The 25,999-nt window shown below is 40.8% G+C and overlaps 1 protein-coding gene and 1 pseudogene across 2 annotated transcripts in view; both read right to left on the bottom strand.

Moving 5' to 3' along the window:
• Nucleotides 1–13,648, bottom strand: part of LOC137287454 (protein turtle-like) — a 66,521-nt gene extending 52,873 nt beyond the window's left edge. The window contains exons 1-13 of one of the 2 annotated variants that reach the window (XM_067819772.1): nucleotides 13,595–13,647; nucleotides 12,287–12,356; nucleotides 11,793–12,122; nucleotides 8,749–9,030; nucleotides 8,235–8,492; nucleotides 7,744–8,022; nucleotides 6,903–7,199; nucleotides 6,435–6,731; nucleotides 5,277–5,439; nucleotides 4,812–4,864; nucleotides 4,629–4,721; nucleotides 3,740–3,838; nucleotides 3,002–3,525 (exon numbers count right to left, since the gene is read on the bottom strand). In XM_067819772.1, coding sequence (XP_067675873.1) covers nucleotides 3,503–3,525; nucleotides 3,740–3,838; nucleotides 4,629–4,721; nucleotides 4,812–4,864; nucleotides 5,277–5,439; nucleotides 6,435–6,731; nucleotides 6,903–7,199; nucleotides 7,744–8,022; nucleotides 8,235–8,492; nucleotides 8,749–9,030; nucleotides 11,793–12,122; nucleotides 12,287–12,332 — 2,220 coding nt within the window. In that variant the 5' untranslated portion in view covers nucleotides 12,333–12,356; nucleotides 13,595–13,647 and the 3' untranslated portion in view covers nucleotides 3,002–3,502. Of the gene's footprint in view, nucleotides 1–3,001; nucleotides 3,526–3,739; nucleotides 3,839–4,628; nucleotides 4,722–4,811; nucleotides 4,865–4,977; nucleotides 4,991–5,276; nucleotides 5,440–6,434; nucleotides 6,732–6,902; nucleotides 7,200–7,743; nucleotides 8,023–8,234; nucleotides 8,493–8,748; nucleotides 9,031–11,792; nucleotides 12,123–12,286; nucleotides 12,357–13,594 lie in introns of those variants that run through there. The other variant, XM_067819765.1, reaches the window with a different exon arrangement.
• A 2,218-nt stretch (nucleotides 13,649–15,866) lies between these two features.
• Nucleotides 15,867–24,752, bottom strand: LOC137296950 (protein turtle-like; annotated as a pseudogene).
• Nucleotides 24,753–25,999: the final 1,247 nt, after the last annotated feature.

Genomic DNA, 25,999 nt, shown 5'->3' on the forward strand with positions numbered 1-25,999 from the left:
CAAATCCAAAGAGAGCAAGATCGTGCATTACGACGTTATAATCTACAATTTAGCGCTGTCTCATAAGTGAAGATAAAGAAAACAAGGACTAACCTGTCAGTGTGTAAGGGACATCACGCGTAGCATCATCAACAGCCACCGAACCTATCCGGATGGTCGTGAATATATCCAAGACTGACAGTTTGGTACGCCAGCAACAGGGAGTTTAGTGTTCCATCAACATAGACAGAAATGATGGTTTCGTCAGAACAACACGTTTTCAGCACACCCGTCTTAGTATTATCATTTTGTTAACTGACTTGTCTCTTGGCTGCAGTCTCACGGGCATGACAACTTTGGTATTTACTTAATCTGTTTATCTATACAGATATGCAACTTTAACTATATATTATTTTCCTACCACCCGTGGATGAGGAAGTCACTCATAGTATGAAACATGTATGTAACACTGAATTTCTGGCCTGTTACTCATGACAAACACGTTGGTATTTATTTCTTACCTGCCTGTACCGATTCGTTTCCTGAACAACATCGATGCTATAAAACAAACTTTTTAACAAACAACATTTATTTGTTTGTTCCAGTTCTGCATCTCGTCTGCTATCGCACCTGTTACAGTGTAGGACCGAATTTAGAATGTTTCAACACTAAGCAACTCCTATATGTCAACAATTACGTGAAGATTGTAAAGACACACTTTTACACACATCTACACGCGTCAGTGACAACATCTCGAAAGCTGGTAAAGAAAAGACATGGACTGATGATGATGTTTTGAGGATAAGAAAGAGGTTGAAGGAGTCATGGAAACCTGGTAGGGACCGTCTGGAACATAAGGTGATGCAGCACTTATAGTCTGTGCAATGTTTGTCAAAATATAAATATACTCCCCGTATACATGCACAGGTGTTGCTGTTCCTCAGCTTACACTAATGAATGTCATTACTATTGCTAATGTTCAATGTACGTCTAACAAAGGAGACCGTACCGAGAGAGCAATCAGAAACGTGTCTGACGGTGCAAACGTTTGCATCGGTGTACTCAGCAGGAACTTTACATGCCACGGTATAGATCTAATTGCAGTATCCTTTTTATCTACAGGCTGTAGACACCATTTAATATGAGCACTACAGTACATATAAATAGGTTATCACGCGAGTGTGGTTTGGGATGGTTATTATCCTGCATTGGGAATAAACATTGTATTTCGCGAGCCTAGGCTAGCTAAGTACATAGTGTTTATTCCCAATGCAGGATATCCCAAAATATACGAGAGTGATAACCTATTTATCATACAATGTCAATCCTAATTTAAATTTAAAAAAAATGTGATTTCATTTGCCACAGAACATGAAACTAAACTTTCTGAGATGTGTCCGCATATCTATGAGGTCACATATATGTGCGTAGAAATACGTGACGTCACAAGCTCGATGAAGCAGTTTTCTACTGATCACTCATTTGACTGCGGTAAGTCATATAGTTCCCAGTCAGTTTTTATTGTTGTCAACGAATATTAACTTGGTTTGAAAAATGACAAAACACCCCAAACAAACAAACAATTTTTTTTCTCATCAAGGCACTCATAGTACCGTCACCAAGGCCGTCAATCTGCACACGATCGCCGATAGATGGGCGTGACGCCATGTTTGTTTTCAGTGTGAATGTAGTCCCCAAAATGTGCATAATTATGGCCTCTCCGATTTGCATCGGTATCCGTATATGACCCCAGCGGATACCAAAAATATCCGTTGGCTTTATCCTGCCGACAAAACGTACCCATTGTATGACAAACCTCGTTATTCTGTCGGCCAGTAAAGTAATTGCGATCACACACAAGGCAGAAATGGCTGATGTTGATCTGATGTACAACCCTATGCACTCTCTGGACAGAACATGTATGAGGTGTTATTACGTAATGCTCAACACTCCAGTCAGGGAACCAATGTCCTTGTTTACCTCACTTGGTCAAGATATATTGCATTTCACACCATGGTGTGATTTAGCCCTTTCGTTTGAGATGCCACATATGACTTTGTGCATTAAATTCCTTCTAGTGTTTCCTCTATTACGTTTATGTGGTTGTGTTGCTAGTTGAGGGGGACCGTCTCAAGTGCAGGACGTTGATTCAGCTAAGATCCGGGAGTGAGTTGCTATGTTCTGGTACCTATATTTCAACTGCAGATAAAACTGGTTTGGGAGCATCTAGAGGATGCGGAATATCTATCATAGTCTCAACCAGCAAGGTGCTGAATGCTAAAATTCATACGTCTATTGGCGAGTTCGCCAAAGCAACAACAGCCGTAACTGTTGTGGTTTTGGTTACTGGAGTCCACAAGAATGTGTCATAGTCAGTATTTTGTATGCACAGTGACAGCAATAATATTATTGCTGGTCGTCACCGTCTCGACATACACAGTAACAATCGACGATGTCGGTCTTGCAACACGACGGCCAGTTGGTGACGTGGCGCGAGTCATGCTGCTACAACTCCAAAGGCATGTGACGTGGAAGGACTTCATTGATGTACCTATTTGTTTTGAAATTCAACCACCACTAAATCATATCTTGAGTCCGTTTTGTTCTTAAATGAAGGGGCTTCTCATCCGACATGTGCTCTTACCAGATACTACATCAAACAAGTGAATGGTCGCTCGTGTGCCCGGTGATAAGCAATGACATCCGTCATTCACGAAGAAAGGCTTTTCCCATTCTCGTGGTTTAAAGGGGGAAGTCCCTTTATGAAGTGAATGGAAGAGCCATCAAGGCATAAGACTTTCACATTCACGTTCACAATCAACCTCTCCATCAGATCATGAGGGTATCCACATCGCATCTTATTGTGTTACATATTGGGCTAGTTACCTGATCCCTCGATCAGAGGTTTTCTGACATGATGTCCAGATGTGGAGATGAAGTTGTTTGCATACAAGTTGGTTGCAGTCTGTGAAGTCAAGATTTGCTTTATGGCATTTGTTCAATGAAACAGCATGAACCAATAGCTATTTAATGTTTGATGAGAATCAACACTTTAATAAGGCATCAAAGTATGCACATCTGTTGAACTAACAAACGATGAAACCCCTTCTCTCTGTCAGAATGAAACTTTCTTACCAAACCTGAAACGATAGAACGTCACTTTAACAGCTCCTAGTGTCAAAAGAGGAAATGGCAGTTGGTCTCAAGCGACCCATCTGATATCCCAACAACAGTGCCTCGTTGTTTAGACTCCCAATAAGTGTCCTATAAGGGCGATTGTTCCTCATTGTGAGAACTACCGTGTTCTTGTATCGTTGTCAGGCCTCCATGGGAGGGTGTTGTGTCGCGCATTAGATACGACCCTGGCATGATGATTTACTCATACAGAATGTCTTTCATTCTTCCCTTGAATTGATCTTGCTTTAAATTTAAGAAACTATCGCAGATGTTTGCCTGCATCTTGCTGAACGAATATGTTATCCTTAACTGAAAATCATATCAGGACGTATCCTCGTCTGCTTCGTCAGTTGTTTTCATGGTCAGGACCTGCAAAGGGGAAAGCATGCAAATAAAGATAATTTAACCCACAAACACTGAACCCACCAAATGAGTGTATCATATAATACAAACGTATTATGCTGGAATATAAGTGAACACAAATGTTGATGAAGACTGATGTTGAGGGATTTATGGAAACAGTTCATCCATGACATGACCATGACAATGACGATGCGGAAGATTTCAATCCTGCTTTGGTTACCTTGAGAATGTACCCCTGTGTTCTGGTATGGAGATGCCCTGATGGACTCATAGGTCACAGGGAGAGTCTCTATCACGCCTTCATAGGTACGTGTATCTGCTGAAGACATAATTTCAACAAATGTTTCACAAACAAATAATTCGACTTGCAGGCAGGGAACAACCCATCCAGAACGCGCATTTGACACGCGAGCATATAGTTCCGGACACAAAATAAGCTCTCGTTAACTTGAGGCTTGAGTGTACAGTAGACATGACTGGCAATCAGGAACTGACAGGGTCTGGCCAGGAATTATCAGGCGCATACACTCAATGTTTTATAAGAGTTCCTATCAGTTTTCACCTGATACGTTTGGATTGTTGAAGGGCATTTAGTAGTGGCATTTATGTATGTCAACTTCTTCATTGTGAATAACACGACGTTTTGGAGCGTATGCTTGCTCCTTAATCAGGTGTTCGGCTTCGAAAAGAAATCGAAAAATAATGTTTTGAGAGAAAAGTAGCTCAGAGGTAGCGCTCAATATGACACAAGATATGGACATGGTTATGGCTCGAGCACAGCACATTTTCAAAGGTAAGTACTTTAGAATGGTGAAAACAGACAGCGAAACACTTGTATCCAATATCGGCGCCAAACGGTGCCTTGTAGCTACACGGGTCTTACATTTGAAATTGCAGGCATTTTGTGCATGAAGCTCGGTTTTGGGGCATAAATTTCTGAATTAATTTTGCATTAGCTGTCCTTTGCTATTGGGCCAAGCTAGGGTCCAGGGTTTAGGGCGCAATCTACTACAGCACCATGTGCACCTGCTTGAAGCTACTATGAACAGTGATTTTTGGACCTATGTTTGATAGCATATTACGGCGGAATAATAATAATAATAATCTACCTTTTGCATCCTCATACATTTTCAACTGGGTGTACTGTTGCGTTTCCGATTCCTCCTCCAAATTAGAATACTGCACTGGAGGTATGACCTGGTCTGAAACACATTGTAATGATTTCATGCTAGTAGATGCAAAGATAATTGAGACATCGCAAATGAGGTAAATACCACATAATCAGTACATACCTAATGATGAATATCCTCTGTTGTCCATTTCCACAGGGTCAGGATGACTGGGGCTATAAAACAGCGTCAGGTCAGTTTCGAACAATAGTATAAATCCTCAATATATAAAACATAGATGTGGTTAACTCATTGCACAATGACTAGTGAACTTTGAAGATTACCTTACCTTTTTCGAGCATCTGGAAAAAAAAGAAAGAGAAAAAGAAAACGGCATACAGTGAGAATCAAAAACGTCAAATGGCACACCATCCTTTAAAAAAACAGCATTGAGGATAGTTACGTTAATTGTAAATTACTGCGGACACATAACATAACTATACATACAGTACAAACAGTCGCAATAGAAATCAAAAGCAGTCATTCACAATCTTGACAAGCGATGGTTTACGTATGTAGGCAGTATCACGGAGCATACGCTTGGAGAATCGCCACTCTGTATATACATGCTGTTCAGTCATATAACACATTAAATATATACCTTTTAAGCTCTTTCCGATCCTGTACCCCTTTCGGTACAACACCATTAGAACAATGCCTCCAATGAGCAGGGTAAGAATGAAGGTTCCTACTGTCGCACCTGATACTACCACGGTACATGCAGCATCGCGCTTTTGCTGGGCGGGTGGATCTACAGTGTAATCAAAATATCATCACAGCTGCAGCTGACTATTTATCGTACGTTACTGCATTCCAGTAAAACATATTTTATATATTTTGCGAGCTTTGCTGTCTTCACAGACCATTGGTTAAAACACAATAGGCACAGGCTAAATGTTAAACATGAGTACTACATATAAGCTCATATATAGTTTGGATGTTTATTGTCAGTTTTATACCAGTGACATGATGGTGGCCTGTCATTATTCGACTAGGCAACATATTAATATGCATATTTATCAACCAAAAGAGCCAGGTGGTCACCGTTTACACAAGCATATGTTCATGAAGTCCATTTGTTCCCTGGTTCTCTAGGGCCTCATTCATGGTGTTCTTCATACACATGTCTTCATGCATGCTTTCTTAGAATGCAAATGACCCGTTAAACTGATATTCCCAAGCTATCCTCTCAAATCTTCGTTAATTGTGCACGCTCACATTTATCACAGGATCAACGGCCCTGTGTTGATATTTACACATGTTTACAACAACATTGATGATTATATTTGTTCAGTTATGGGGTCGTTTACGTTCCTTTTCGAAAACACGTTAGGCGTTGTCAACACTGGGAATGATTTCTTATATCTGAATACGAGGTGACATAAATCATTAGTAAGTCTATCTATATGTAGTTAGATATTAGCGGACTTCTGCCTACTTTAAACACACAACATGTTTCTTGCCCTTATTGTTTCTTGAAGTTTGTGCTGCAAGATATAAAGTCAAACCAAGTGGTGTTCATGAGCCTAGAGCATAGCCTACAAATTTCCGTGAGGTTGACGGATGCTATGTAGGCAAATAAAACATAAGCATTTATATCATTGCCCTGCCGTGGCTCACTACCTTTTTTACATGAACTCGTGTGTGCTCAAAGAACACATCGGAAGTCTATCACTGTTCAGTTGATGAGCTTTCCAAAGGATACTGACCGTAGAAAGTGACTGATTCTCTTTGCGTGGCACCTACCTCCAGCAGTCGTAGTTTCTACAAAGACATATCTGCTAGAATCGCCATAATCATTTTCAGCTTGCAGTCGAAATATATATATATCTCCAGATATAAGGCCAGTCACTTCAATCACCATCATCTTGTCTGTGTCAACATAAGATTTATAAACAGTCCACGTTCTTGTAGCAAACTGACGATACTCGATCATGAACGTCTGAGTGCGTCCACCATTGAAGCCAGGCAGCCAGGACAACCATACCGACGCTGATGTTGCGTTATCCAGATCTCGAAACTGTGTAGGTGTCTGTGGTGGTCCTTGCGAGAGATTAATCAGACAGTATTATCACCGTCTTAAAATATTGCAATTTTATTTTTGTATTTTGAAGTACAACAGATGTAAACAGACAAAAATGTGAGAGCTATTCAGACACATGAGTAGTTAAATCCTGAATTCTTAGTGTACAAGGTGATATGTTTGAAACTGACCTGCCGGTTCAATGCTGACAGTGTAGGAAACTGAAGCGCCATCTCCATTATCCACTTTCAGACTGTAGTCACCAAAGTCCTGGTGTTGTAGGTTAGTAAGGTGTAGTCTGGCACTGACTGCGATGTCTGAGACAGGGCTAGAGGAACCAGTGAGGTCCTGGCTGGTGCTGATGGATCTACTCCAGGTGAAGGTAGGAAGGGGGTAGGCCAGGACTGACACAGACACAATCACATCACCACCCAGTGTAGCTGCGAAAGTGAGTTGTTTGGAAACCGAGTCGTCAAGTCGAGGGGAGCCTGGTTAAAAGTAATGGATAACACACATCTCGGGTCAGGAACAACTTGTAACTGAACCGCCATCTCCATTACCCACTTTCAGACTGTAGTCACCGAGGGGGGGAGGGGAGGGGAGGGGAGGAGAGAAAGACGAAGATCAAATTGACAGCTTTTACTGTGAGTAATTGAATACATATAACACATTTTATAGATAACAACTTCCTTGGCCTTTTTTTCCTTCACTTGTGAGGTGACTGATTCATGTGCGTAATCGAAAACATTTACATAGGATTGTTTATGCTTCTCATACTTCTAAGCTCTTGAGTTTGCAGACAGCTGTCGATATTTCTACATTCCACAAAAAAGACAGTAGGACACATGTCAACTCAAATTTCAACAGCACGGTCTACACAGTACTTAAAATAATAACACATGCATGAGAACATACTATACAGACTAATTACGTGTGTTTGCCTGTAAAGAGTGTGAAATGATTATAACAGGTTGACAATCACCTGTTCTTGTACCTACATGACGTACAGTTGCTGAAATACAATTTACTTACATATAACCAGCAACTCAACCATCTGACTGACAGGTGCCCCGATGTTGTTAGTGGTAGTGTAGGAGTAGTTCCCTCTTTGTCTACAGTCTGCTGAATCCAGTCTATATGATGCTATCAGTGAGTTATCTGCCCTTATCAACTCCCCTGATCCATTCAGTAGCCTGACTTCTGACTTTGGATTACTGTCAATCTGGCATCTAAAGGTCACTGTATCAGACTCGTTCAATGTCACGGAGCCACTGTGAGAGTTGACGGTAAACATGCTTATGTCGGCTGGGTCTGAAAATGTGAACTGATTCATTATTGTAGAGGTAACTCTTAACACGAAATGGCTGAATGCTAAACCAGTGTGGTATCTAGCTGAACACCAACACTGATTTGTGGCACTGTGTAGACTATTAACCTATACTGGAGATCAACACTGACTGTAACGCTGTCTATATACTTACGCTGAATAGCAACACTGTCACCAGTGTAGACTATATACTTACACTGAACATCAACACTGATGGTAACACTCTCACTACTCCCGTGTGTATTAGAAGGCTGACACCTGTAGGAGCCTGTCTTGGATCTGTCAGCTTGTCCCTGGAGCACGGTTCCACTGCTGAAAGTTGTTCCATTGTGTAACCACCTGTAGCTACATCCGGGTCTACAGAGGGCGGAGCATGCGATTGATGGAAGAGCCTGTTGTTCTGTCACAATGTAGGAGGAGGTGGAAGGAGTCAGGGAGATCTGGTATGGACCGTCTGGAATTAACAGTAAACAGGTTACAGTAACCATCTGATGACCACGGACAGTCCAGTCCGATATCGACATTTTTGGAGGAAATGTGTCCCGTTCAGTCGGTGATTAAATCATTCAGTAAACTCCTGATGTATTGATGGCATGCGAACAACAAGGCCATATGCCAGTAGCTGACTTCGGCGTTCGACATTCTTGTCCATGTGGACAGGATTTATGTATGACTATTGAAGTTATCAGTAATGTGTATGCTGTACTAACACTCAGGCTCCATGTTGTACACCTGGCTCCAAACTGACTCCAGGCCCTGACTTTCTCTAGCTCTACATCTGTAGCTGTGACTGTCCCGGGAACTCACTGTGAAGGTGTAGGGAGAACCAGGGGAGGTAACTGTGATGTCAGTGTTGTCACGCTGCCAGGTGTAGGTCAAGGTCAGACCGTGGTCAGCTGGGACAGTGGTAGAGGTGGAGTTGCAGGTCAAGGTCACTTGCTGGTTGTAGACAGGTGCTGTTGACATTGGATGACCAGGTGTCGTGGGTTTGCCTTACAAAATACGTCATCTGTTAATGGCTGTTGTATACTGATTTACTAAAAAGATAGAGGAGATAAGACGTAATGAGTGAAAGAATACTCGGTCTAATGCTTGAATATAATTACTGATAATCTTTTCACAATTCTTGAATCATAGGAATCAAGACGAATTATTTTGATCTGTACTTACGTCACAAATGACTGTTTAGAGTAAACTATCATCTTCGTAATGACAATAGTAACAAATGGAATCTTGATCTCGTCACTACATGACTGGAGCAATCCCGATGTGACGTGCAGCCCAACTCAGTCATTATGACAAAATGCAACAAATCGTGTGAATTTACTGGACAGGCCATTACTGCAGGTCCATGTTATCAATGAAATTGTTTATGTACGTTCACTCGTGGACACAAGGGACGCTACTCGTTTGAGATGCACACAGTATTACTTTCCTTAAATAGCACAGTTGTCGTAGATTGTTAAAAACATGGCAGAGCAATATTTTGCCACATAGGTATATCAAGAACGGAATTCCTGATTAAATGAATGCTGTGCACCCTCAAGTCTTCAGACTGGTATTTCACGACGTGGCGCGGTGTATCTTCTGTTGAGGAACATTGTTTATACACGCGATTATGTTTTCGACGATGAGCCATTGTTTTCGCTCTACAGGGCAATTAAGAGTTGTGGTACTTGGGGCTTCTCATGTATATAGTGCAGACGACTGATTTTACTGAATTTATGCTTGCTATTTTCGGTTATAAGGCAGTTGATTTTGCATTTGAAGTGGTATTAATAATCTGGTATAAATAATACTGTTGTTTGCTTTTTATATAACTTAACCTCCTGACCATTGTCAATAAAACGTCATGACATCGACTGGGCATCCACTATAATGTCAAAACTGTTTGTGCCCTCCGATCGCCTACGTACTTTCACGATGCAATCGTCGAAATCACCAGAGCTTCGTTTTCAGATCTCTTTAGGATGCCATCTATGTTCCTCTTCTTTTGCTGGTGAGGATTGTGCTCCATTACATGCGACTACACGTGACGGTTGTTGGTCAGGGTGTGGCAGAATGTGTATGGCTTTCATAACATTAATAATGTGACTGAATTATAACTCACTCACTCATAGCATTAATACTAGATAACCTGGTACAGACTGATTTCTGTTAGGACGCTAATGAGAGTACTGCATTTTGAAAATGTCTCTTTTTTCGGAAATTTGTGATTTCCCTGAAGGTTCTGCTCTCTTACAAAACAATCAGACTTACATTTGTTTCACTTTAAACTATAGTGTACCGTGATTTGGTTTATGTGTTTCAGGAAATTCTATAAACAGATTGGTATTTGAACAAGTCTTTCTTGTGAATGTATTCATCATTGACGAGAGGAGCATGTTAGTAAACATCAGACAATGTGTTTGTTTGTAAGGTGCTGTGTGTTTTCGTTTCTACGAGTTCAAAGTATTTATCTCCTTTAGGCGGATGATGTTAGTAAACATCAGACAATGTGTTTGTTTGTAAGGTGCTGTGTGTTTTCGTTTCTACGAGTTCAAAGTATTTATCTCCTTTAGGCGGATGATGTTAATAAACATCAGACAATGTGTTTGTTTGTAAGGTGCTGTGTGTTTTCGTTTCTACGAGTTCAAAGTATTTATCTCCTTTAGGCGGATGATCAGCTATAAAGCAAATGTGATAAAACGATTGTTATCCCCGCTGGTTATCTGGAGGGTTAAAAATGGACTCCGTCCGCGCGTGCGTCCGTGCGTCCGTGCACATTTGTCTTTGATGAGATCTTTGAAACCGATTAATATTCCTTCACCAACCTTGGCACATTTACAGGTCTGGTAGTGTATTGGTGCCTTTTAGTGGTCTGAATTTCTGAATTAAATAATTTTGGCATTTCCATGGCAACAGCTTTGTCTCAACTTGGTGGTAGGGTACTTTCCCAGAGCAAACCTTCAAAACTCATTCTCTATTTCTTCACCAGATCTGGCACATATAATCATAACTAGTGCACGTATTCTTAAGAATATTTTGCCATTGCGGGGGATATTGAAAGCTATGACTTCTTGCTGAGTTTGTCATTAGTTCAAACATTACACCCACTCAACATTGATATGCATTACATAACATGTCATTACATTACATTACATTACATTACATTGAAAACAAATATCATCATTTCGTGATCAGGACACTCCTCCGAGAAAGTCACGTGATAAAAGACCACGCAGGTTGCAGAAGTACTGTAAGTCTCCATGACCTCTAGTGTGGTGATCTACCTTCAGTTGTTGCTGATCTATAGCCCGTTTTTACATTGTACTGTCCGAATAATGATATTGGGTTTAACTTTTCACGCTAGTTTTAATTCTTATTGTGATGTACTGGTTGTTTTACAGTCCTTTGTTGGCAGGTTTTTTACCATATACATAAATTCCTTTTTTCAAGAATGTTCTCGTCACGATATGGCTGCAATATTGCCGATGTGACGTTAACTATTAACTCACTCACTCACGCACATGATAAAAGGTAATGTTTAAATCATACACGCACCTTTTAACTACCTTCCGTGTCACCTTACAGATGATACATCGAACGTGTTCACATCACTAGACCCAACGGTCTCAGTCTCTAGATTCACACACGAACTAACAGTTATATTTGTTTTCTTACATTCTTTGATGGTCGTGACTATTTAAAACAGTCTTTCAGACATATAGTATCGGCTACTAAACAAAGAAAAAACCGTAACGTAGCCACTCACCCAGGACAACAAGTTTCTGTCCACAGTTCTGTACCACACTATTGGTCCCTCCATTCCCACATGTGTATGTCCCTGCATCTGATGTCTGGATGTTGCTGAGGGTGAAGGTGACATTCCTGGCTGCTATGTTCCCCTGGTACACTAATCTATCTCTGTAGTTGGCAGGGGGTTCGAATGTCCCATCATCAAATACAGTGTCACCAGCAGGACTGACAGCATAGAAGGTAAACCCTATCCCCAGACCTCCCTGTGGAATCTCCCAGCTGAACCTGGCTGTGTCAGACAGTGCAGACAGCACTGGACTAGCACTGGGTGCGCCGGATATAACACCTGTGGCATGAAAAGTTTTTATAGTTTTAGAGTATGAGGCAGTATCAAACATTGTCCCAGGTAGATAAACACTCTATTAGAAATGTATTTTTCGCAGGTGTTCAAGTTAGATAAGTTTAAAGTAACAATTCAGGCAGAATTTAGAAGAAGGAAAAAGTAGGTACCTGCAGTCAGAAATATGAATGTTGCAGCATATATCATCTTCATCATTCTGGTCGGAGGGCGCAGTGAGATCTGGAATACAGCTTTACCGTGTATTATTTGGGCATTGTTATAAACAGCACTCGCATGTGGGTATGAGCAAAGAATCACTTATTTCTCTTTCCGTCTGTCTTTCTGTACTAAGCCAGCCTGACAATGGTGTGGTATCACAGGTGGTATTGTGTTACACGTTAAATTATGCATAACGATAAAGATATTTTTAGATATGATTGAAGATTCAGATGTATTAACGGAAAGGGATTGACAGTTATGTGAGTGACTGAGTGAGTGAGTTAATATTTAACGTCACATCGGCAATATTGCAGCCATATCGTGACGAGAACGAGTAATTATGAAAATACAAAAGAATTAATATGACATACATTGTAAAACCCTGTCGACGAAGGACAGTAAAACTAACTAGGATATCACAGGGTAGAATGTAAAACTAGTGAATAGACCTAAAACAGAGGACAGTACAATATAAAAATGAGCTATAGGTTGCCAACAACAGAAGGTAGATCACCATACTAAGGACCATGGGGTCTTACAGTACATTTGCTTCCTGCATGGACCCTAGTTGGATTTACATCATGACAGTTATGTAACCTGCCCTTAAACCACATGATGGTATATTGGTGCTTCACACTGTATTTATTTATCATTAGCGTTTACACATTTACCACTCAAAGACTATGATATTGAAGAAAATGCATATAACATGATCACAGAATTGTTCAATGAGGTAGATGTACTCCCATGACTGTCAGCCTGATAATGTAAGTAGCTGCCTGCTACACGCTAAGGCAAAACCGTCAGCAACATGATAGGTTTCAATATCGTCGCCGAAACATTCTCCTTCAAGCGTTCTCTCGCCTATTGCTATGTGCAATATTCCAGTGGAAATGTATCAGCATCAGTTACTGGAGCAGTTTCATTCTGGTGTCACATACGTATGTCCTGTGTAGAGATCCATACTGGTGTAAACGGAAGTTGGCAGCTTGGCAGTCTGGATCTAGGCACTGACTCTGCAGCGCCACCACCCCCGTCCCACCAGTGCCTATTTAGTGACAATGTATGTGTTGATAGCTGTCCACATACACATGCCAGGAGACATTGTAGAGGTTGTATATAGAGAAGATATGGGTTAATCCTATACAATCTCCTGTAGAATAAGCGCTCATAGATGAAATGTTCAACATAGCGGAAGAAGTAAGCATAGATAGATTAGATGCTATGCGATAAAGACAGAGGATATACATCAGACATACCTGCTGAGACTTAAGGTTGTCACTGCAGTCGTCATATGTAGCCAGGTAGCTCAAGACGGAAGTAAAATATAGGTGTACGCACATGCCACTCGTTTCCAAGTAGTTCACTAGTGTTTAAATATAGCTCAGTCGAGTACTCAACCGTTATCAATGTCCCATATATTTGGTTATTATGTTGACATGTACCCAAACAATGCAATCTCTCACATACACGGATGCATACAAAACTCCACTGACGTATACCCAGTCATCGCCTTTGATATTAATAGGTCCTTTGCTTGAGGATAAATGGCAGATATGCGTGTGAGCGTTTCCTACGCTCTTATTCACAAATACAAAATATATGCTCCTATTTGAGAATCAGAGAGAAAGGGGCGAGACTGTAATTTTTTGGGTGTAAATTCATGTGTTCAACAATGACAAGTTACATACTTTTATCTGTACAGTGCGACCTTGTGGCCCATTTACCCTGCATTCTGGGTCTGTGTCTGGCGGGTGAGTGTACAGGGGTACAGCACCGGTCTCGTTATAACCTGTACAGTGGTCTCTCGTTTTAGATCGGTCTGGTTATTACGTGTACACCAGATTCCTTACTACCCGAACACCACCCTCTTTATTACTTGTATGTCATTCCCATCAGTATTTGTATGTTGGTCTCGTCATTTCCTGTAGACAAGTTTCGTTATTGCATATAGACGGTCTCATTATTACTTGTAAACCAGTCTCGTTATTATGTGTAGACCACTTTCGGTATTACTTGCAGACCCGCCCCCTTATTATTTGTAGGCTGATCTCGTTATTATTTGTAAACCAGTCTCGCTATTACGTGTAGACCACTCTCTTTATTACTTGGAGACTGACCTCGTTATTAACTGCAGGTCCGTCTCGTTATTACGTATAGACCAGACTCGTCATTACTGGTAGATCGGTATCTTCATACTCGGGTGCACGGTAGACAGAAGAGTTGACTGTTGCATATGGTATATTATACAAATGTCACTTGGTCACCTCAACTCGTAACTGTCAGGCGTGTGTCTGGTTATTTAATACATAGCTTGAAACTGATTCCTGTAAATAGCCTTCTTCAGTGATATGCATCAAGTTGTTTACGAGTGTAATTTACCTCCGAGTTGTGTTGATTACACTGGTTGTGAAATGTGGACCTTGTTGCCAACTCTGTATAGTACTGTCACAGTAAACTGATATGAAAGCCATTGTGTGTTCGGACTGAAAATTCCCCCTTGTATTTCTCTGGTTTATGACCGTTAAACGTGCCATGCTGTCGGGTTTCAATTCCCCCTTAGGAGGCAACTAAGCAACGACCTGGACCTTTCTTGCATGGACATAAAAAATTATTGCGTTGACATTCAAAGTCTACACCGGACCATATTTATGCCAACAAATTTTGTTTCCTGTTAAAGACACATTTGGATATTCACCTGTTTTCCCGATCAGAGGTTTCTAGGATAATGTTCAAATACTAGTATGCAGATGGAAGATGTTTGAGTAAGTCTTGGTTGCTGTCCTTGGAAGCAGGTTTTACTTTTTTACAGTTGTTCAATTCAACAGCATTAACTAATAACTACTCGAGTAGTTTGAGTAGAATTACCACTTTAATCATACATCAAATGCACACCTTCTGGAAATGCAAACTAGAAAATTCAAAATGTCAAAACGTTCTCAACAAAACTGAAACGGTAGAAAGGCACAGTGAAAAATGTCTTCTCCAAAATGATGAACTGCCAGATCGCGCATCTGATCCATCTGATAGGGAAACACGCCTACCTCTTTGGACCAGGCTCCCAATACTTCCTATTAGAATGTTTGCCCCTCAGTGTGAGTAGTGCATAGTGGCGAAATGAGAGCGTGATTTGTCAATCTCCTTTCGATTTCAAGTATGTGGAATATCCAATGATAAACAGTCGCCAAAGACGATATGAACTTAACCACCATGAACTGATCATGTTTAGCACTTCAATCAAATTAAAGACAATAACAAAGACGTTTGCTTCAAATAAGCAATGCTTTGTACTGAACGAACATTTTATAGATATTTGAAACTGATATCATGATGTATACTGTGTTTCGTTAGTTATTTCCAAGGTCAGCGCCTGCAAAATATACAAATAAAGGAAATTACACCTACAGTAAATGATACCAACTGAAAGCAATGCATTGTACTGTGCAGAAGACAGAGAATAATCATGATGAGTAGTGATATTGAGGGATTTATGGGCACAGTTAATTCATGACGATGACGATGATTTCCTCACTAGAAGTGTTTCATGGTTTCGTTACCTTGAGAAAGTGCCCCGGTGTTCTGGTATGGCGATGCCCTTATGGACTCATAGGTCAAAGGGGGAGTCTCTGTCATGCCTTCATAGGTACGTGTGTCTGCTGCAACATGAAGATACCATTCATAACACAGCTGTGTTAAAAAATATCAAAATAACAGCCTCCTCTTTTCACAATAAATATGAAAACGGATCAATAATATACCTTTTGTGTTCTCATAAATCTTCAGCTGTAAGTACTGTTGATTTACTGATTCCTCCTCCAAATCCGAATACTGCGCTGGAACACTGATTTGATCTGAAACACATCGTGATTGTTTAGAGCTACCAGATCAAGAGATGAGTGTTACATCAACATAAGGGAAACATGCAATGGCCAGTACATACCTAATGATGAATATCCTTTGTTGTCCATTTCAACAGCTTCAGGATGGCTGGAACTGCAAAACAGTATCAGCTAGGGTTCTTATAATCGGCCCGTTATGAAAGGATTGGCAGTTATAAATCATCAGTATGTAAAACTTAATTGTTGCTAACGAACTGTAAGTTACTTTCTGAACTTTGGTATTTATAAATTACCTTTTTCGAGCATCTGAAAAAAAAGAATAAAAAGACGGCATACACAGTGAGGCAAAAACATCAAATGGCACATCAAACGTAGGAAGGATAAGGGGGTCACTGCAGACATATTAAGGCGGTGCAACATTAAGTGGCATTTAGAAGATGCTAGGATGAAGAGTATCACTTTTTGTGGAAAGACAACTTCTTTATTGCAGAACTTGTGGATGCGCAAAAGTTCATCTTCATTGGCAGTGCAGATTGGCTTCTTTTTTATCATTGACAATCTTGAAAACAGATGTTTATGCAAATTCACTTCAATCATATGCCATGTTCACTACAGGACAGTTAATGTATACCTTTCAGAACGTTCCCGAACCTGTACCCCTTTCTATACAGAACCATTATAACAGTTCCTCCAATTAGCAGGGTTAGAAGAATGCCTCCTACTGTCGCCCCTGCTATGATTCCTGTACTTGTACACACAACGTCGAGCTTTTGCTGGGCTGGTGGATCTATAATGAAAATAAAAATGTCATACAGTCAAATGCTAGTATGACGTCACTGCATTCAAGTAAAACATACCTGTGTTTAGTTTCGCGACGCCTCACACAAATATAATCATCAGTTTACATTTAACCAGGCCATCTGCCCTTGCACATCATAGATTTAAATACAGATGGAACAGGTTAAATTCGAAAGATGAGTACAATGTATAAATCTGATCCATAGTTTGAATGTCTTGTTTGTTGTCTGCTTTATATAAGTGACAGTGATGGTAGTCTGTAAATATTCGACCAGGCAATGCAATGATGCCATAACATGCATCAGACAGTTCGGGAGTCTGACCAGGAAGTAACTGTCTGTTTCCAACATGCATGGGTTCAGGAAGGCCAGGGTCCTTATTCTCGAAACATCCGTAGCCCCACGGACTCTTAACTTTGATCGCAGCCAATGTGTTACGAATGAGCTTAAGAAGTTAGTAGATCTACGAACGTTTCGAGAATAGCTAGCCCGGTCTTCACCTCCTTCCTGGTGTTCTCCAACAACCAAAACCCGCCGCCGTACATGCCGCCCACGAGTTCAAATAATCCACGATAATCCATCTAATAATTGCAAAACTGTTCGTTCTAATCTGCCTCCATTGTGCATGATCATGGTATCCATAGGTATCCATGGTATCCATTAGTTTAGCGTTCTTGTTTTTGCTGTACCTGTGATATTCTAGTTGTTCAATTGTCGTCTGACGACAGGTTTAATATACACTATACACTTACTCCATTTTACTTTCGAACATGTTCTCTTCACGATAATCCCAGTATGGTGATCTACCTTCAGTTGTTGGCGATCTATAGCCCGTATTTTATATTGCATTGTCTTCTTTACGTGCAACGTTATAGTTTTCCATGCTAGTTTCATGTTTATATCTGTGATATTCTAGTATTTTAACTGTCCATCGTTGGCAGATTTTTACCATGTACATTCCTTCCCAGTGTTAAATGTTCTGGTCACGATATGGCCGAAATATTGCCGATGTGACGTTAAATGTTAACTCACTTACTCTTCACGATACGTCTAAAACATTTGCCGATGTGACGTTAAATATTAACTCACTCACACAAATATTTATAACTGTAGTTGTTCAAGTATTTGGTCATTTAGGTACCTTTTGGAAAGACTTAAATACACTGACCACACAAAAAGGCATTCATACGCTTTCATTGCTGCAGCTGACGAATGCTCCATGCGATGATCAGAGTGGCCAGTGAGTGAATGAGTGACACGTACCCCCTGCAGTTGTAGTTTCTACAAAGACATGTCTGTTGGAATCCCCATTTTCATTTTCAGCCTGTAGTCGGAATATGTAAATCTCTCCAGATATAAGGCCAGCTACTTCCACCACCATCATATCGCTTGTGTCACCATAAGATTTGTAAGCAGTCCACGTTCTTGTAGCAAACTGACGATACTCAATTAGAAATGTCTGAGGCTGTCCTCCATTGAAACCTGGCAGCCACGACAACCACACCGACGACGTTGTTGAATTATCCAGATCTCTAAACTGTGTCGGTGTCTGTGGTGGCCCTTGAAACATATCAATATGAAGACACGAGATAATTGTACACCGGGTACATTAATTGCCAAACTCAAATGAATAAAAATGAAAACAAATTATAAGCAACAGATAACAAAAATACGAATTAATAAACAGAAAACAATATACGGACAGTTGAACATAAGCTCCCGGTAAACCTGAAATCACACCTTCAGTCACTATGCTGACAGTGTGTGTCACTGATCTGTCCACACCATTGTCCACTGTAAGACTGTAGTCACCGAAGTCCTGCTGCTGGAGGTTAGTAAGGTGTAGTCTAGCAGTGACTGAGATGTCTGAGACCGGACTGGATGAACCAGTGAGGTCCTGGCTGGTGCTGATGGATCTACTCCAGGTAAAAGTAGGAAGGGGGTAGGCCAGGACTGACACAGACACAGTCACGTCACCACCCAGCATTGCGGCAAACCTGAGTTGCTGGGACACTGAGTCATCAAGTCGAGGTAAACCTGGTTAAATTTAAAGCAAAACGTCACGTAAAGTTTCGGGGACAAATGCTATTTGAGTGACACTCGATGAGAACCTGGTTGAATCAGGAGGACAGCATTCATATTGAATTGGAAGAAGCAATACCCATTTTCGTGGTCAAACAAGGAAGAGCAAGGCGAATATCAAACAGAAACCTTGCAGAGTTTGTCGAGATGTATGACTTTTCTTTACTTATTGTGCTCGTTTTATAAGATTGTAGCGATGGTATTACATAGCTAAGAATCAAATCATTGTTGGATGTCCTAGTCTCAACAGTTATTGACGAGGTTTTATTTGATCAAACACCGTACATGAAACCATTACAACAGCACCAAACAGAAATTACATTTCACCAGCAACTCCACCGTCTTGTTGACAGGTTCCCCGATGTCGTTAGAGGCAGTACAAGAGTAGTTCCCTCTTTGTCTGCAGTCTGCTGATTGCAGTTTATATGTTGCTGTTAAAGAGTCATCTGCCCTAGTCAAGTCCTCAGTTCCATTGAGTAACCTGATGACTGACCATGGCTTGCTGTCAACCTGACAGCGTAAGGTGGCCAAAACAGACTCGTTAACTGTCACTGAGTCTTTGTGAGAGTTGACGGTAAATATAGTTATGTCTGCTGGATCTGAAAATATGAACCGGTGCATCACTGACATTGTATTGGTTGCACACTGAATTCAACAGGGACTGAAAGAAGCGCAAAAAACTATCAACATTGACTAACACTGTCACTGGTGTAGACAATATACCTACACTGGACATCAACACCGACTGTAACGCTGTCACTACTCCCGTATGTATTATAAGGCTGACACCTGTAGGAGCCTGTGTTGGATCTGTCAGCTTGACCCTTGAGCACGGTTCCACTGCTGAAAACTGTTCCATTGTGTAACCACCTGTAGCTACACCCGGGTCTACAGAGGGCGGAGCATGTAATTGATGGAAGAGCCTGGTGTTCTGTCACAGTGTAGAAGGAGGTGGAAGGGGTGAGGGAGATCTGGTAGGGGCCGTCTGGAATAAATAGTAATGTGGCACTCGCCATGTATGTATGATTTGAACCGTAAATACATTAAGCCAGATATACACCTTTTGTGCGTTACTGTTCCAAATAGTTGGGTCTATTAGGAAGTAGTTAGCAGAAGATGACAGTAAAGGCAGCTGACTGACGACCAATACAGACGACCAGCTGACGAGCAAGTCCATTTCTACATATCACACGTTTCATTGGGTGAGTAATAATTTCAGTAATTCCTAAACCACGGTTAGCTTTATTACGAAAATCAATATTTGTAACTCTTGTCAGCCTTTTATGCTTCCTTCCATTTTCTTTGCACATTTCTGTTTTTCATCTTGGGTCGCATAATTGTATATTGCTACCCATATTGACCTATGATCAGGTTTTAAGGAATGAGTAATGTGTATGCTATACTCACACTCAGGCTCCATGTTGTACACCTGGCTCCACTCTGACTCTAGACCCTGACTTTCCCTGGCTCTACATCTGTAGCTGTGACTGTCCCGGGAGCTCACTGTGAAGGCGTAAGGGGAACCAGGGGAGGTAACTGTGATGTCAGTGTCGTCACGCTGCCAGCTGTAGGTCAAGGTCAGGCCATGGTCAGCTGGGACAGAGGTAGAGGTGGAGCTGCAGGTCAAGTTCACTTGCTGTGTGTAGACAGGTGTTGTTGACATTGGACGGCCAGGTGTTGTGGGTTTACCTTACAAGATACATTCGCACTTAATGCTGAAATATGTCCTTATGTTTTTGTATCTGATTCGTCTTGATTTTTTCTTGTGTTAAGTAACGCTGTAGCTTGTGCATGTGGACCCAAGGTATATAATATAATTCAAGCCCCTGATGCCATGTATGAAACAATGTGCAGTTTCCTTGAAAAGATACCTGGACAAAGTACAATAATATACTTAATTCCAAATGAAACGCGACATGCTCATTTGAAATTAGAGCTGTTACACCACACTCATGTTTCCAGCCACCACATGTTATGTCCAGAAAGCACCAAAAAATGATTATCGACAACAGCAACAACAATAGATTTTAGATCTGAGGAAATGTTTCTTGAGTCTACCCTGACATTAGACAAGTTCAGAAGCTCAAGCTGACATTTGATGTTATCAGCACTTGTATTGCTTTTCACTTCAGTACAGAGTCTTCTTATTGACATAAATCAATTGAATGAAATCACGGGGAATGTTATTGTACTCATTCAACACTGGATTCCCCAACTGCCGCCGATTTTTTGGATCAACTGGTCTTTGACGAAGGCGTCGGTCCAGCTCGTCCCAGGGATGTAAACCCAGGACTAAGAGGTGGCGAAGCCACTATCTGGATGTGGTGATTGGCCAGGAATGCTCCTATGAAAATGACAGTGTAGGCGAGGGCGTTATCGTGCTGGAACTGTGGTCTGGGTCTAAAGAACTAGACGACAGTGGCATCATGCAGTTACACCCATTTCACGACCCTGACCGTTGTGTTGGAAGATTACAGGTGGCACATGCCTTCACTACCAAATTATAAAGGAAGCCCCATCCCAACGGTCACATTCCAGAACGCGTATGTCTCTTAAACGCTATATTCTCATTCTTCCATCTGCTACTTGGAAACAAAAACGACTCTCGCCTGAGAAAAACAATGTTCTGCCACTGTGCATATCTCCAGTACGTATCTTGGTGAGGCAATGCTAAGTGAAGACGACGATGCCGTTTCATCAACATCAGTCCAATATAGGGCCTCCTACAGTGAAGTCTGTGTGCTCTTAAACGTCGACGCACAGCTGTCTATCGGGCTGTAACAGTAGCTGGCAGAGTGCGGTTGCGAAGACCACAAGACCGCGAAGACGTAACTATGTAACGATCTTGACTGCGTTACGTCACTCGTGGCCTTCCATCTCTAGGCCGATGTTTCACAGAATTCCTTTAATTTTGCTCTCGTCCGATGTACTCCCATATCTCGTATGAAGTTGACAACTCTGGAACCAGCATTAATCATCCCAAGAACACTTCGACGTGCTTTGTTGCTCGGACGTGACATTCTATGAGTCATTCTGAACGAGACCACAACAGAAACCACCGCTGCATCTTTTAAAAGTTTCTTTTTCTCTCGTTTTTTCTTGAAGAAAGTGTTGTATCATTAAATTCACGTGCACAAGCCAGTCAGGGCATGCGTTTCTGTTGTTTTCCCCTCAAAAGTGTCCAATAATTAGGTTCAGTTGTTACAGCTAGTTTAGATGTTTTGTTTCAGAAGTTTCATTTCGACAATTGGTTTCAAAGACCATTTAACATACACATTCGCTATGATTGTAAAGTCGATAAGACAATTTCAAAAACAAACATGAATGTCGCATTTCTTTTGAAACTACGAATATTATTCTTTGCGGCAGTGAACGGAAACGGAAAACGGAAGCGACGGAAGCCGTCATCTCGATTCTCGATACCGTCATCTCGATTATCAACGCCATATATTCTGTTACTTGTTATTCGTGTTGTTGGAGTACTGTGATGAGGAAGAGTGGTATTCAGGTATGGGGAGATGTAGAGATTTTGTATGTGGGCACCTTCCCATCTCTCTATATACAACAAAAAACAAACAAAAAGCAAAACAAAAAACAAAGCAAAAAACAAACAAACAAGAAAACCACTCCATTCAGACGCATGAAAAATTTTAAAGTATGAATTTTCTTTTTCAGTAAAACAACGGCATTGTTCAGAATGGTATAATGCGTATGTAATCTGTGTAACCATCTACGCCACTGTCCCTAGAGATCGTCATTTACATCAACTATTCAACATCAACAATACTCATGAATACATCAACTGCTGAAATAATTCATTTTGGTGAAGCTGAAAGTAGTTATCCAGCATCATATAGATTTTGAGCTTTGGTCCATGCAGTGCGTTCACTTAGATATGTGAGGTTTTGGGTAAATTATACATGTATAGATCTATTAGACCATGAGGGAAAGATCTTATCTAATATACTGCATTAATATAGTTTATCCGAATATGCATCAGGGACATACAGAGGCCTCTCCAAACATCCATAAACAACAACTGAACACCTACTCACCCAGGACAACAAGTTTCCTTCCACAGTTTTGTATCACACTATTGCTACCCCCATTCCCACACGTGTATGTCCCTGCATCTGATGTCTGGATGTTGCTGAGGGTGAAGGTGACATTCCTGGCTGCTATGTTCCCCTGGTACACCAGTCTATCTCTGTAATTGGCAGTGGGGAGGAATATCCCAGAACCTGTCACTATGAACACAGTGTCACCAGCAGGACTGATAGCATAGAAACTGGCTCCTGCCCCAAGACCTCCCTGTGTAATCTCCCAGCTGAACCTGGCTGTGTCAGACACTGCAGACAACACTGGACTGGCACTGGCTGCACCTGATACAACACCTGCACACCGAAAACATGTGGTTATGAAGAAGGTCATTCACAAAGCAGGGCGGTGTATTACACCAGCTAGAGACTTTCACTGTTTGACTTTGTTTGTGTAATGTAATTATATGTTTTTACTTCATTACCTTAGGAAGACATTGCATGATATGACCGTCATAAGAAACGCACCTGCTACCACATATAATATTGCAGCTGGGGTCGTGTTCATCACGCCGTTTGTCTAACACCTCCGTAACAATCTGAAATAAAGTTTCAACATGTATATAGATACTGTTTTCAACGAGATATACGTAAAAGTGAAGGGTCACTGTTACTCGTTACTCTCTGTTTGCAGTTACTATGCCATGAATGTGTGTGTATGTGTGTGTGCTTTTCGTGTGTGTTTTCTTCCTTTCCTTGTCTGTGTGTCTTTTATGGGCTACACTATCATTCTGTAATATTAACATGTTTCCATGATGATTATTGATTCAGAAGAATATGTTCGTATTAGCTTGAAATATGCCTTCATCATGATCTTCGATTCGTATGAAAGCATTTGAAACTATGAACTCTGACACAAAGCATAGTTTACTATTCCTATTCCTATACACGAACACATACAACAAATGTTTCACTTCAAGTTAGCTACATATGGCTAGGAATTCCACGTTTCATAGGTTCGTCACTCGGTACTTCCAAGATCGAATGATGATGACAAGGTCGCATGTCGTCGCGATACACGATCACTAGATTTTGAAACACCTAAGAGGTACCTGTTACCTGAGTTGCCAAAGTAGTATTTTCCCTGTAAGGAAGATAATCAACCGCATCTGAGATATATATAAGTGTTTGGATATTTTCATCTACACATTCTGTTTCTACGACACCAAATGAATTGAAATCTTCTTGCTTATTAGCATTTACTGTATTTCCAACCAGGAAAGATGTGGACATACACACTACAAACCCCATATCATTGTGCATTAGTATGACTCACGTTCACATTGCACGCGTGCATATTGAAATATATGATGTAACACTAGCTTGGGCAAAGGGAGACAAATCTGTACATCCATATACATACGTCATAGACAGGCAAACCCAAAACGTTGACTGTTTATAGTGCTGAGACCTTGTCAGTGAAAATACATAAGCTGATGCCAATGTTTACTGTCACAATCTCCTTGAGAAGGCAGTACAAATACGCAATGTCGTATGAAAGAAATATATACACTATACATACCGACTGGGAACTGGGGTTGTGAGGTACAAACTGCAGACTTCCTGTGTAACCGGGTAGATCAACACGGAAGTAGAATGTATGCCTGCATATCACTCACTCCAGACTAAAGCTGATCCAAATGTGGGTCATATGAATACAGGTTTCCATAATGCTTCTTTTATTCCGGTTAGTAAATCAGCGGTCCATGTAGATAACACGCAAAACATTAACAACGAGTTTGGAGTAGGCTGTGTATTTACAATGAACGAACGTTCAACTCTGAAGTTGCAAACTAAATCAACCAGCTGATATAAGCAAAGCAAAACTCAACAAGCTGATACAAAAACATAACTCAGAAAGAAAAAAGAGAAAGGAAGAAGAAAATAACAAACAAACACAAAGAAATGAAAGAAAAAAGAAAAAGAAAACAACAAAAAAAAACCCACGACGTTTTAGTGAATAATGATTTGACACAATACAGTTTAAGGGTTACCGAAAAGTGATACTTTTCTGTGGCTACTGTCTTCCCAGTATATGGAATAAGTCGCAGTTTCTTTAGTCAGAATGTTCTTTCATGAGAAAGTCGATTGTTCATTCATTGTCATGACGTACACGATGCTTGGAAGGGATATCGAGGCAAGCAATAGTTTCATACACACCATGGTTGCTATTTTGTCCCCATCTGTATGGCTCGATCATCACCGTAAAAATAACCAAGAAACTGGCTTGATCACTGTTCCTGCTTAATGTAACAAATATGTGTGGTCTCGGGAAAATACAACTGGACCTTATGATTTTACAAGTACATTCTTCACTGTAAGTACGGATGTCAGTTAAACATAACTGCAATGGGCTACATGTATGGTTTTTGACATTGAAGGATTTTTTTCGCATATAAACAGCAGAAACAAATACCACTAACAATTTGCCCCACTGGTATCTTGCATGCTCCGGGTGTATCCCGTGCAGGTGATTGTGTTAAAATTAAACTTGTAAAGAAAGGATCCTGTCTGATTCCACTATATTGCTTCAGAGCAGTTATCTTTAGAGCAATAACGACATCTGTCAATATGTCCTGGTTGAATGCTACACATACCGTTATACACGGTTTGACTGTACTGTTATCCTTAGCCTTTACACTTTGCACTAGATTTGAAGGAAAACTCGACCCGGCTCTCTCGGTTGAAGAACCATGAATAAGCAGCCTCTAAACTAAAGCAATATCATCAACCCAATGCCTTTCTTTTTCAGAAACAAGAACGAAACAAGGAGCAACCAATCAGGAACACACCCAAGAAACATTGAGAAAGAATTCTGTGTCCCTTTAAACAAGCTTAGGTTATGAGTG

The sequence above is a fragment of the Haliotis asinina genome, chromosome 1 (genome assembly GCF_037392515.1).
Source record: "Haliotis asinina isolate JCU_RB_2024 chromosome 1, JCU_Hal_asi_v2, whole genome shotgun sequence".
Classification (NCBI taxonomy): domain Eukaryota; kingdom Metazoa; phylum Mollusca; class Gastropoda; order Lepetellida; family Haliotidae; genus Haliotis; species Haliotis asinina.